This window comes from Buteo buteo, chromosome 8, assembly GCF_964188355.1.
Source record: "Buteo buteo chromosome 8, bButBut1.hap1.1, whole genome shotgun sequence".
Classification (NCBI taxonomy): Eukaryota; Metazoa; Chordata; class Aves; order Accipitriformes; family Accipitridae; genus Buteo; species Buteo buteo.
The window spans coordinates 3,119,571-3,134,116 of record NC_134178.1 but is presented as its reverse complement, the minus strand read 5'-3'; the positions used below and the strand labels follow the sequence as shown (position 1 = coordinate 3,134,116).

General features: G+C 43.6%; 1 protein-coding gene across 2 annotated transcripts in view; it reads left to right on the top strand.

The window, feature by feature from the left end:
• Positions 1–628: 628 nt before the first annotated feature.
• The window catches only part of PCYT1B (phosphate cytidylyltransferase 1B, choline), a 31,492-nt gene continuing 17,574 nt past the window's right edge, over positions 629–14,546 (top strand). For both annotated transcript variants that reach the window (XM_075033496.1, XM_075033497.1), the window contains exons 1-2: positions 629–749; positions 13,131–13,230. In XM_075033496.1, the coding sequence (XP_074889597.1) occupies positions 630–749; positions 13,131–13,230 (220 nt within the window). In that variant the 5' untranslated portion in view covers position 629. The remainder of the gene's footprint in view (positions 750–13,130; positions 13,231–14,546) is intronic.

The following is a 14,546-nucleotide window of genomic DNA, read 5'->3' as shown; positions in this document are numbered from 1 at the left end:
TTACGGCGATGTCCAGTTACCCATCTCTTGGCAGAAGAGAATGGCGTTTTTACCAAACCTGTTTTGTATTATCGTTCCTTTCGCTGAGAAGCAACTCGATTTCTTCTGCGCCACGAATTTGCAAAAGCATTGCCGAGCAACTCAACCCAACCCGACGTGACTATGTATTTCTGAAAGAAACGCACCCCCTTCCCCCTCCAAACTCCTTTGACGTCACTAACCGAACCCCCCCCTCCAACCACACGACAACACCCAGACGTGCCAGCCCTACTCCCAGCCGGCGCTCCCAGGACCTTTTCCCTCCCCAGGGAGGAGAAGCGGGCGGCCCTTCCCCTTCCTTCCCCTTCCCCTTCCCCTTCCCCTTCCCCTTCCCGCCCTGGGAGCCGGCCCCAGGGCCCCCAGGCTGGCGCTGTCCCTTCAGCACCGCGCCGCTGAGGGAAGCGGGGCGGGGCGGGGCGGGGGGGGCGGCAACCCCGGTTGCCGTGGCAACCACCGGCGGCCGTGCCGGGGAGACACCCCCCCCCCTTCCTTTTCCCCTCACGGTGGGGCGGGTCCACGCGTGACGGCGAAGCCCCGCGCCGGGCGGGCCCGGGCGGCGGCGGCGGCAGCGGGCGAGGCTGCCGCCGGCCATGCCAGTGCTGGCGCCCGATGCTGAGTCAGAAAGAGGTATCCCGAGATCCCCCTCTGAGGCGCGGCGCTCGGAGGAGGCCATGGAGGAGCTGGAGCACACCTGCCCTCAGCCTCGCCTGGTGAGTCGGGTCCGGCCCCGCCTCGGACCTCCCGCCCGAGCCTTCCCCGGGCGCTGCGGGGACGGTGAGGGGATGAGGGGTGTGTGGGGGGGAGAGGGCCGTGCCGCCCGCCGGCGGGTCCCTTTGTGTGGCGCGGCGACTCCGCGGGGAGAGGGTGAAGCGAAGGCTGCTGCGGGGGTGCGGGACCCCTCCCGCCCGCCCTTGTCGGCTGGGGGCTTCGGGGAGGACGGTGAGAGCCGGGCAGAACTGCTGCTCCCTTCTTCAAAAGAAAACAAAACCAAAAAACCTAAAACCCGCCGAATAAGGGCGCGTCGGGGCAATGATGTGGCAAGGTCCGCCGCCTTTGGTTAAGGGGCTGGCGTGAGAGAGCCGCGGTTTCGGCTCAGGGAGCGGGCGGCGTGTGGCTCGGTAAAGCCGCACCGCGGTGAGAGAAGCCGCACGGCTGGGGGAACGACCGCCCGGCACCGAACCGGGGCGGGGGGGCGGCAGCGGGGGGGGCGAGGGCCGCTCCCGGCCTCTCCCCGAGCCGCGGCCCCGGCCCACAGCCGCGTCCCGCCGGGGCCGGCAGCCTCCGCCTCCTCCTCCTCGGTGGGCCCTGCAGGCCAGCCCCTCGGCCGGGAGCGGGAAAGGCGGCTTCTCTCAACTTCAGAGCCCAGGGAAGAGGTTCTAGTTCCGTACGGGAGGAAGGGAGGCTTGGAGAGCTGCGGGGTTTTGGGGGGCTGGATGAGGGAGAGCCGGGAGAGCGGCAGTAAAAATAACCTCCTTCGGTGGCCTTTGGTTAAAGGTGAGCGAAGGGTCCCTCAGGCAGCTTTACGAGGCCCCTGTACCCCGACAGTCAAGGTTCCGAGAGCTGCCCTTTTCCGATGGGCTCATTGAAAATAACTGGAATGCTTCCTTGCTGCTTATTTAAACCTTTTACTGCTCCCATCAGGAACAACCACTCCTTTCCCCGCCATGGTGTGCACCATTGGCAAGGCGTTAGAAAAAAAGAATAACAACAATACCTACACGCACGCACACAGAAACACAGAGACAGTATCAAGGTGTGAAAGTGCACGATGGATGCAACAGTTTAGTACTGGAAATAAGATCATTCAACACCAGAATTCAGTCACAGTCCTAATTGAAAACATATTTAAACATCCAACTTCAGTAATTAAATTCAACACTATAGTTGAGACATTCTGATATGACAAGAAATAGCAACAGTCGTTGGAGCTGACCTAAATTAATGTTTTCTGCTTGCTAGTGTTATAATTAGAATCAACTTTAAAGAAGACTGTTAATTTGTTCATGGAAGGCTTTTGGAGCTGTTTTAATGGGGAAAGTTAGCTCACGTGTTGTTACTGCAGTGTGTTCGTACAGGCTGTCTAAGATTTCTCTGTCAAAAGCTCAGATATAACAACCCGTTTGAATATATTACTCCATGTAGTCTGACATTTTAAAAGATTTTAAAGAAAAAAGTGACAACATGATGCCAGTATTTACAGTATCATGCATTCCAGTATAATTTCTGTGGAAATTAAGGTGACAGCTAGAGTACACGAATAAAACAGGAATTCATTATGATGTTTTAGATCTTCCCGAGTACCAATAATGGACAATGGAGACATCTTGAATAAAGATTTATGGAAAGTGTGTCGTTATAAAGTGATATTTTGTCAGTCAGCAGATCTACGTTACCTTCAGAAAAAAAAAAAATTGCCTGGTGAAGTATAATGCAAAACACCGTACTTGTTAGGGCATAAGGAGTGATGCAAGCAAGCGTAGTCAAGTTATGGCTTAAGCAAGAAGAATTCAGAGCCGGTGTCCTGAAGAGTTAAAGTGAATCACCTCTTGACAGATGATCTAATAACATGGATATCAAGTTCCTATCAGATCTTTTTTAAGATCTTCAGTACTTTCTCTGATCCCACTCCTTTGAAGGCAGCACGTACAGTGGTGGGCCAGTAGTAACCAAGTCACTTCATTAACGTAAATGAAAGAGGGTGTCTCGGTTAACATTTTAGTATCGTTTTATTATCCTGGACCTCAGGATGGCTTTGGTACCTCAGAATGATATAACTGGTGGTTGTAAAAGTAAAGTCTGTGATATTTACAGATGACTCTTTAATGCTGTTCATTGGTTATAACGCATCTCTAAAATTAATTGTCTTTTGGGCTTTCTAGTTCTTAATATAGGCTCATTTTTAGGAAGCAATTTTTGTTAAGAAATATAACTTCAGAATTGGCTCAAATTTTAGAAGATGAAAAGGGGGTTAGTTCTTTTCTGAAACAGTTGTCCTTTTCATTAAAACAGGAATTACTTATTTAAAGCCTTAAAACTGTGAATATTTTTAATGGATGTCTGCCACCAGGTCCTCTGATTTTAGGCTATGGAGTCTGCTAGCTTGGCAGGAAGTGTCACAGTAGGACTAAAGAAAACCCCTGTATCCTTCAAAGAGCAGGAAAACAGGGGACGTTGAAGGCAGTTCTCAGGTAAGTTTCAATGTGTATTGAAACCTGATGTTTTCCAGTGCCTAGTACTGTTGTGATATAAATTGCCATTAATTTTTTCCCAAGACACTCTTTGGGTTTTCTTAACCAACTAGAGCATTAATGAGCATTCGTGCTTCAGTCAATTCCCCTGGTCCATCTCTCACTTAATCTTTGCCTTCTTTACGTTCTCAAATTCCACGTGTCTGAATGCCAGGAAAAATCTCTCCCTGAGTGATACATGTACCTTGGTCTCAATGCACAATGGAGAAACAAACCAATTAGAGTCACAGGCTTGTTGTGCAGCTGTGATTTTAGCAGTTTTGTAGTCAAGAAAAAAAAATCCCACAAACAGCATTTCTCCAACCCTGGTTTGTATAGTTTTGCATTTATCTGTTTCTTGTCTGGACCAAACTGCTGGGTTAGGCCACTTTCTCATCTACCACTGTCCCGTCCATTTTTTTAAGTGAGCATTGCTTCTCCTACTTAAACCCTAGGATACCCGTGGTTTGGTCATGGGGGCATTCATTGTTTTAAATAGGATAAACATCGCTGCCAGTCACATCATGCCGCACATTCCAGGTATGGCAGTTGTCCCCAGATAACTTTCAACAAGCTGCAGAGCACTGCAGGGCTGTGGATCTCAGCCTGGGAATCCCAGCATTAGGGTGTGCCTGCGTGCGTCTGTACTAAAGAGGGCCATAAGTGAGGCAAACTCTTAGTTTAACTGGGTGGCAGAGGTACCGTAGGGGGAAATACCAAAGAGTAAGTACAAAGCCTTGTGAAATTATTTGCTTATTTTTTTATAGTTCATTTATGTCTCTTGGGGCCAAGAGTTTGACTTTGGTCCCACATGTGGGCAGCTCCTTGAAGGATTGGTGTGCAGCTTGAGAATTACCAATCCTCACCCTGCAAGAAACAAACAGGCATTTCAACACACCTTGTTCAGGAAGACAATTCCAGATAGTGTCTTTCATAAAAGGAAACAATGGCAATTTATAAGGACAGTGCTGCAGATAAAGCAAAACCAAATACACATCGAAGCTTACTTGATAACAAATTTCAAAACCTACTGCTTGGTCTCACCTTTCCCTTGAACATGCCAAGAGCTTCTTGTCCTCGTATGGAAAAGACGTTGGATGACGTCTCTGTCATCCAACACAGGCCTCAGTGGCAACATCTGGGAGAGTACTCTTGGGACCTGGGTACCAATGTCTTATTTTCAAAACTGGCTGAAGTCCTTAGGGTTAGGTCAGCTAAGGGAATGCAGGGCAATGAAACATATATTTCCATTGCAGTACCTACCTCGTTGTGCTTTGAGTCTAATGTGAGTTTGAGCCCGAATCAGGAATACAGGCTCTTCTGCAACACACAGGGAAAGTCAGGCACAACTTAAGGAAACTTAAGAAACTAGATGAGCAAAAACCACCTCAATTAGCCAAGGTGAACTACAGGGGAGGAGAGGGAGTAGACAGGTAGGCGGTTGGTTTGGCCTGTGCTTACGGGGACATTGGTGGGTAGAGGGCCAAGCAGGAATTAAGCAGCAGTTTTTATGAGTTTAAAGTGAATCCATCTTCAAGATGATGTAAAGAAACAGATATGTCCTTTCGCTGTGTCTGCTCTGTCCTTGGCAATGCGATCCCAGGAATACAGGGCTGTTCCCAAGATCGTGGTTACGTGACATCCGTGCTACCGTCGGACACCTGTTCTCAGGCAGTTTGAGCTGTGGCCAGATCCCATTTGCCTGTGCAGGAGATGGCATTAGGGCCTTGTGTGGAAGTACCCAACTAGGTTTTTTTCTGCTTAGTGTCACCACTGCAAGGACAGACTGGCTGGAGACTTAGGGCCTATCCATATGGCAGATAAAACATGTTCTGCCAAGGCACTGTAAGCATCAGGGCCATTTGAGGTTCACCCTGGCAATCCCAGTGCCTGCTCCCAAGCCCGGATTTACTTCTACTGCCACGTCTTGAGATTCAGAGGCTACGGACTTTTACAGTTCAATAGGAATTAGGTATCAAATATCTTGAGGCCGCTGAATCTACAATACTTTGCAGAATGAGACTCGGGTACAACTGAAGATCACAGCTCTCACATCATTTTAGGTATCAGCTGCTTTAGCTATTTTGCTTATTTCATTGATTTTTTAGAAGACATGAGTACATTAATTCATTTTTTCAAATTATTCAAGTACATTTGGAAAACACTGTTTTTCTTTTTTATTTTATTGAAGGGTAGACGAGAATGTTTTAGTACTTTCACTCGGGCTGTATAATGGTTTAAGGGGGCACTAGACTCCTTTAGACAATTTCGTTGTTGCTGCTGTTAAGCAATGAAACGTTAAGTGCAAAATTTGAAATAACTGCAAGAAAAGCATGCATGCCTTGGATTCCTATATTTTCATCCCTGGATGCCTTACTCCCTTCATATTTGCAAACAGTGTTTTGAGAGGGTCTGATGCAACCTCTAGAATTATTTCAGATATTTTCTTTCCATGAGCTTCCATAGATCTTCATCTTTATCTTTCCTGTATCGCTGAAAGGTATATGCAATTTTAATCAGGGGAGCTAATGATGAATTTAGGGGGTTTCATTGTGGTTAAAAAGTGTCCCATGCATCTGTTTCTCTCTCACGTGATGTTTTGACTGTAAGGGGTCTGCCATCTGTTTACTTCAATGTGGAACTAAGCATAAATATATATGGAAATAGCCTTACATTTAAGGAACCCAAAATGACTTTATTTGACCAAATATCTTTCTGGTTCTTTTCAAGTTTGGGTTTTGCTCTGGATTAATTTTTCATTTTCATAAATGTTGACTACTACATAAAAGCACAAACCCATAAAAACATGCCAAATGTGGTTTGCGCTTGGGGGCATGTAGCAATCTCTACTGCACTTAAAAAAAAACAAACAAAAACTACCTGTAGACACCAAAAATCTGCTGTGATTTCCCTTTACCACATCAAAGGACATGCAATTGGTATAGGTTCTGGAATGCCATAGTCTCTGCAAAAGCATGTTGCAATATGTGTTCATCAGACATACAGAACTACAAGTATTTTTGCGGGATTCACAAATGACACACAAAGACAGGGAGAAAACATTACATTCTATGTATTGCATTCTTTGCTTGCGAATGCATATATGCAATGCTACTTTAGAAGCAGCTTTTATTAGGAGAATATTACTGATTCCTTAAACTGTGCTGTTGTCATTACTGTGAAGGTTTGTATCATATCTTTAAAAAGGAGTAGAAAAGCATTGTAAATAGATTCTCTCTGCTTCCTCCTCAAAAACATAAACAACATTATAAGGTAACATGTATACAACGTAAAAAGAAACCAAACACACATACATGGATGTGGAGCAGAAGAAATACAGAATTAGGAGCCAAACACTAACTACACGGGCAAGAAGTACGTGTAGTGTATAACCACACTCCCAGGATTGTGCACAGACACTCAATGCAGCCAGAACTGTCTATCCCAATATGTGCTTATACCTTTGTTTCCATGTAATCTGCTTTCCTTTCCTATACACATGCAGACAGATGGCATAAGGTGAAAAGCTCTTGTGAAAGGCACTGGATGAACTGGGGATCTGGTAGAGAAAGCCAGTGCACTCACTATGGGAAAACAGTTCTTCCCAGGGTGCTTCTGCCTGCCAGCTGTGGAACCCAAGAGAGTACGTGTGTGGGAGGAAAAATGGGGTTTGGTGGTTTGTTTTGGTTTTTTTTTTGCTTCAACATAGCTCTACTTTGAGTAACGGTTTATACAGAATGCTGTCCTACATCTGACATGAAATAATTCATAGATGTTAAGTATCTTTCTGTAGAAGCACAAGCGGAGCTTGAATACAGGGCCAAATTCACCCAATAGCTTAGCTATAACTCAGTTGATTTCAGTAGATTAACCCTTGCCTATGTTAAAGCTGAAGTTCTGTCCTTTTAGCCATAAATCAGTGTGTGCAGTAATGTACAAGTAAAAAGAAATGGGTATTAGAAATCCAGAACATACGAACTGACCTTATCTCCAGTTTCTGGATTGATCAATAAAAGACAGAGTGGCATTAGAACAGTGGTTACACATTTTTGGTCTGTTGACCATGGCCAACCCTCAGCATTACTCGTGGGCCAGCAAGCACCTGCCATTCAGCTTTGGATTGCAAATGCACCATGGCCAGTTTGGTTCTGCAGTGCCATTGCAATGTCCTCGTTTTGTGACGGTGTCTACAGGCTGCCGCGTGGTAACCAGTGCCCTGTTGAAGGAGCCGCATACTTCTTTATCCTGAAATACCGCATATCCCTCCTCAGTACTGGGACATCTGACAGCTTGGCTATGTCTCCAGCCATGAGGACAGGAGGACAGCTAGGCTCACAGGCTGCACGGTTTGTTCTTTCAACGTGTCCCACCTGGGTCGCTTGTACACAGCGCACACCTTTCAGCTGTGCCAGGGGAGCGGGCTCAGGTGGGTAAGCTGCCCAGGGTCGCATTTCTTTTCCAGCAGGTGTTCATGGAGATTGAGGTGCTTCATCGGCAGTTCTTTCGCTTGAGCTCTGCTTGACTTGGGGCCCGTCCTACCTCTAAGATGGATCTTATTTTCTAAATAATGTGTTCCAGTTCAGTCAAAAGTCATGGCTGTCACGCAGGAATCTTGTCACGAAATTCTTTGGCCTTTTGCAAATATTAGACTAGATTATGTAATAGTTGTTCTACTTTCAGAATCTACGAATCTGTACGTATATACATCATTGTGCTTCTTGAGAAGGCGGTGGAAGCTGCTTTTCTTCTATTATATCTTCAGTTTGTAATTACATCTTGCACTTAATCATTACTGACTTAATACTAATGACAAGCAAAGTATATTTGATTGAAGATAAAGCCCAGAAAAAGCAACTGAGAATAAGGCAATTTGGAATGCTTGCAAACAGATTTTTTTTTTTTTTAAGTTATTGTTCTTATTGGGTTAGTTTGCTCCATTTTTAGTTTACAACTACCTCCCCGAGTCAGCAGAACTGTGGAAGAACAGGCTAGATTTTCTTCTGGTACGGGCATTAATATTGGAACTGTTTGTGAAAAGTTTACCTGGAGGCACCCACCAGTAACGTTCAATTACAACTTAATTGCTCATAAATTTTCCTGTATGGGTCAAGGTTACTAAAAGCAATATATGAGACAACGTGCTTTTCATTTTTCACAATGTTCACTCCCTGAACCTCTGAGAGATGACCTTGGTAGTCCTTAACATGGTCTTTCCACTTGCAAAGGATATTCATACTTTAGAAACTCAGCACGTATTTTTAGTTCCTTCTCAAGAGTTTTGATAGTGTTTTTTCTCTTAAATGTTCCTTAAAACTGATGTCAGTGTTTCCTGCTCTGTAATTATTGTTTGCCAACATCAGGAGCAGGTTCCCAAAATAATCTTTCCTCATATGAGTAGATCTTACCCACATGATTTGTTCCAGTGAAATCAGTTATCTGTTTTAAATATTGCCTCTGAGATAAAAAGAAATTACAGCATCAGACCTCCCACAGAATTTGCCTGCCAGCTTAATTGTTTTATAAGCATGGGCCCAGCCTGCTCTACCAAGTTTTGCCTGTGTAGCTATACTGGTTCAAGAGCTGAAATTTTCTTAGGCCTTTGTTGATGGCAAAATCTTAGATGACAATACAACTGTTCTCTCTACCAAGAGGACAACATTTTTGTCTCTGTCATGTGGTAAGGGAGGTAGTGTAGCTGTGCAAATCAAAACAAAAACAGAAAAAAAAAAAAAAAAGAGGAGAGTAGCTCCTTCCATTAGCACATGTTGCATGCAGTCACCCTGCAGGCAGTTATAATGGCAGGTGCACTATGGCATAGATGGATCTACATTTGCCCATTTAAAAAAATACTTCTATCATCTTCCTTGCTGCTGTGTAAAAAAACCAACCCAACAACCAAACATACGGAAAACAAGCAAACAATAAGACAGTTAATTACTTCCTATTATGGGCTGTAAACAAAAGAGAGGGCGTGGAGGTGCTCATGCTTTTGACCTGTTATTTCAGTGGTATGACTGCTGTTCCTCTGCAAATCACTGACTACTTTGCTTTTAATCCATTGGAAACATAAGCTATGAATGTTTATCTGCTGACTAGCAGCTAAGTTAAATGGCTACAGTAGCCGAAGAAACTATTAAGAGAGATAGTAAAAAGGCAGCATCAAGATACACCTGAAAATAAGCTGATTCTAGCTGTCAGGCAGGGTTTCTTCATAAAGTATCCCAGCCACAGAACCAGCTCAGGGCTGCCTACCACCCTGTACTCTCCTCTCTGGGCTACTGTCTCGTTAAATATAGTTGGGGGCTGCAAAGATGTTACTGGGTGCAAATGGAGCTGTGAGGCGTTTGCCAGGAAGCCCTCTTTACCTACCTTCCATCTCTTAATGTCCCAAAGTTTATTGAGCATCATTCAGTTATTCTGCAAATTTGTGAGAATGCAAGTAAGACACTATTTAAACTTGTCATAGAATGAATGGCTTCTGATATGCAAGGGTTACTGGATATGATGTTTTCGCATACGTTCATTTTTAGGAAGTGAATTTAATTATAATTGAATGCAGTGTCTTCGTTCCCAGGAAATAGGACTTGCATTGCAAGAGCTTTTTAACATCTTCTGAAGTAAATAGCACTAATGAGTCCTAATATTACAATGACTTCTCCATTTATGGCATGTAATAGGCTTTCTCTAGACACCATGTATTAATAACACAGTAACGATGTGGCATTTGGACTGCTTAAATGAAAGTAAGGTCTCCCTGCTGACACGAGGTATAAGGTGCTTATGTCATCAAAGGTAACCACAAAGTGTGAGCACCATGTAAATAATTTTCTATTCCTATCTATTAAAGCTCTAGAAACTGGAAGAGTTATCAGTTCAAACACTGTGTAAACCACCTTGTGGTTAACAGAGAAGGGCAACAAAAATAATCAAAAGTTGTGGACCAGCTTCCATACAAGGAACAAATAAATGAGGTAAAGCTCTTCAGCCTGGAAAACGTGACTGAGGGGAGAAAAGAGAGAGACGCAGGGAAGAGGTGACTACAGATAAATTTACTGAAGCTTCCAGTACAAGAATATCAAATAATACAAGGAGGAGGCAGGTGCTAAACAAACAAAATGAGGTAATTCATCACCGAACTCGCACAGGCTATAGAGCACCCTGCTACAGGATGATGCAGATCTCAGAAGCTTACCTTGGTCCAAAATACAAGGCTAATTTGACTTGCTTCACTAATCACAAAATGTAAATGCCTAGAAAATAATGAAGGCACAGATGAAGAGAAAAATCTGTCAAAGACAGACATACATTTCCATAAGTCTTTGTCTAACCATCTGATTACTGGCAAAACTAGAGCAAACTTCTAAAAGTACTTTAACAGATTAACCAAAATGAAAAAGCTCCTATATAAATTACTTGCTGTCTTCTCCCAATTCTAGTTATTACTGACAAGAAACTGGAAAGAATACCAGTAATTATATACAAACTGAAAGAGGTTTGATATATTATTTCTGGTTTTTAATAATTTCTTGAAATATTTTATCTTATGCTTTTATATGCAAACCAAATGGTCTCATCTTATAAGATGTTTTTGTTAAGCTCAGCGACATTTTTTCTAGGCCAGATGAAATAGTATTGAATACTCATTGGGAAGCTATTGCTGTATTTCCCTTGATCTGTCAGCACATGGTATTGATGCATTTCTCTATGTGGCTTTGATAGAATATTGCTGATTTTAATCTATTGTATTTAATGTATTTGCATACCCAATGACTGAGAGGTCACAGAGTAATGGGAATATTGACAGGTCTGGTTCTTAGCCCTTGGCCGTAAGGTGAGCTTTAATGATGAGCATTTGCAAAAGCTGGACTGATGGGAAGCTAATAGAGGTTGTTCTCCATTGAGCAGAGACTGAAAGAAAAATCTTGGCATTGCAAAGGCGTTTACATGGATAAAAAGCACCACTGTGCTTGCTGGGGGGGGGGGGGGGGGGGAAGATATCTTCCTGCAAACCAGACCTATTTTCTTCAAGTAATCTCCAAGGAAACAGCCTCTGCCAAGCTAGGATCTGATTACCAGTTGCAGGCCTCAGACCATAGCCATTATTGTTTTAACATTTCTGCCTTCCTCTTTATCCCAGCGGGAACCAGGCCGTATGGGCTGCCGTGTAACTTGACCTTGCTTGGAGATAAAAAGACAGGTTAGCACACAGCAATCGCAAAGCCAGAAGCAAAAAGACAGTATTTAGAAAATAAAGGAAGGAGCTGGCATGGTATGATTATGTGTAATGTTCTACACTGTGCGGCGTGGGTGGCCCGATGAACAGTTCCCGTCTACGAAACCCAGGCAGAAACTTGCGACTTGGTCATAGTTTCTCCATTTTTAACTTTGTCTGTGCAAAGATGATGTGATTTTCATCACTAAGATACTCATGATGATGATTTCCTGCAACATTTGAGATTATGAAAAAAGGAAGGAAAAAAAAGAAATCTACATAAAATTTTAGTGCTTTCAGTAAACAAAATGAATAGTAAATCAGCAGAAAGAGCTGGATATGAATCTTTAAATCTTTGTTGCTGTTTTACTACTGTCCTCTGAGCTTCCCAGGCAACAAGCCAGTGAGCCCAGAGGTCAGCAGCAATTAGGCATGACATGTCTTAAAGTGTCTCAGGGATGCTAAAGAAAATAAATGCTCAGTGATTAAGCATTCAGCATCTAAAAGCTGAAAAAAAGTGTAAAGGAGAAGAGAGATTCTGTTACAATCAACCATGGGTCCTCAAACTGGTATGACAACTGTACATCACGCAAGTGGTCACTGTCAAAACCCAACCAAGCCACAGCTGCAAGGCCACGAGGTCCCAGCTAAATCATGGTGGAGGCAAAGTAAGTGACAGATTTCCTTCGGCTTGTCTCAACCACCACATCTCACAGAAACGAAGCAAACCAAAACTCAGCTATGATTTCCTAAAGATTTCAAGCCAAGAGCAGTAGAAGTGCGTTTTTTCATATCAGACCATATGGCAGATAATAAATTTCTGCAGTTCTGATCGCTGATAACTTCCTACATAGGCATGGGCAGAAAATACAATTTCTATAATCAAGTTTCCTGACAGATAATGCCACATCATTCTTCATGCGTCCTCACTCTCTCTCTTATATCTTTAGGTTATAAGATCTTCAGAGCAAGTGCCCTTGTGGTGCTCAGTTCACAGTTAGAGCATTTTAGTGCTATTACAGTATGTGTCAGACTGGAGAAAGGAGCTGCAGCTCAGTTAGCTCTACTTAGGTGGGACTTCTGGTTGCATTCTTGCCTTTATTTTGAATGGCTCCTCAAAATTATACAAGATTCTGATTAAAACCACAACAAAACAACCTGTAGTCCCAGTTACCTGTACTGATGTCAGTGGAAGGAACTAGTGCTTGTGAAGAGGTGGCTCATTTGCAGCATTCTGAATCCCAATTAGTTTTTCCAGCTATTGCTTGCAGGTAGCAGAATACATTTTGCATCTTGGACCTTTGGTGTCATTGAGACCAAACGAAGGATTAAGCTGCTTGGGCCATCAAACCCGACTTTGTTCTGCAAACAAATTCTGAAAAATTACATACCTGCACCCACCTCAAAAATGCTTAAGCTTCTCAACAGAGACAAAGAATTAGGTTGCATGATGTATTTGGAAAGCTTTCTTTTCCTCGTCATTTTACCTTGTGCGAATTGTGTGTGCTCAGGGGTGACCAAAAAGCAAAAATCCCCAGAGAACAAACCAGCATTAGGCCTGGTTACAGCATCCTGCCACAGTTAAATGGTTTTTTTTAACTGCTTGATGGAAAAAATAAATTGACTTCCTTTGTGTTTTTTCCTCCTTCCAGACTCTGACGGCACCTGCTCCATTTGCAGACGAAACAAGCTGTCAGTGCCAAGCCCCCCATGAGAAGCTAACCATTGCACAAGCCCGCCTGGGAACACCAGGTATGTGTAGAGAGCTGCATTAGTAGGACCACGGGTGCTCCCAAAGCACAGCCTCTCCCTTGCAAACATCTGTCAATGCTCACTTGTGCCTTCCACTTGGAACCAGAAGGGTCAGCCTGGTATCTGGTTCTATCGGGTAATGGGGAAGAAACCAGCAACTACAGGACTGTTATCTTCTGTTAGAGAAACAACAAGAGAAAACATTTCAAGTTAGAGTTTGATGTTTTTGTGGATGTCTGCATGTTGGTCGGAAGGAAGGCTTGCCAGCCTACTCCAGCCAGCCTGAAAATTGTGTTGTGTAGTGGCTACCTCCTGGATTCTCTTCCTGTACCGCCTCTGTATGCTGGAAAACTCTTCTTTCACTGACGGTCTTGTTGATCACATCAGACCTTAAGCAGCCTTAAAGGTCATTTGCCCTTTGCAAACAAACCATGCCCAATTTCTTTATCTGGACATTTGTAATTGGGCTGAGGAAACAGGATGATTTCACATAAAGTCTGAAAGACATACTTCAGCCCCCCTAAATTCCAAGAGATTATTTTTAAAAAGCCTTTGTTTACTTATTTTACTAATTTAAAATAAGCTTTTGAAGTACGTAGACTGTATAGGGGTAAGCCGCAGCTTTCCAGTCAACTCTGCAAGGAACAATGTTTTCCCATGGAGCCTTGGATATCCTGACAGCAGAGACATCTCTCTGTAGCCCTGAAGCACAGTCCATGGAGGTTGGAGCTCTGTTGCGCTCATCTCCACTGTCCTTTTGCTCTGAGGTGGCACAGCTGTCAGGCATGTCATTTGGTAAAGCAAGTCCGTTTTCTATCCAGAGGCTGCTGCTGCAGATGTCGTACAGAAAGCAAGAGTTACAAGGGTGGTAGCAGGAGGATAGTGAGAAATAGAAATGCTAGGCTTGTTAGAGAGAAGAGTTTGGGGGAAGTATGAAAAAAGGGAAATTAAAGGTTTATGTGGAAGAGGTAAACAATACATTTTTACAGTGGTAAGCTACGGAAAACAGAAAGTCACAGAAAAGAGGGGAGGAAAAGGGAGATGATGGGAAAAAATAAGGGGAAAAACCCAAAAAAATCCAGAAGGCAGAACTGACTAGTAATGCAGAGAGAAAAGAACAAGACATATGGTGGAACTCCGAATGAGGCAGGGAGATGACATTTTTGCTAAATTAGAATACGGGGATGATGGATGATAATAAATAGGCTAAGTCTGAGAGAAAACAACAGAGAGTACAAAGAAGAACAAGTAACAAACAGGATAAAACTCTGCAAGTTAACCCATGGTGGTTTTGAACATCAGAACTGGGGTAAATC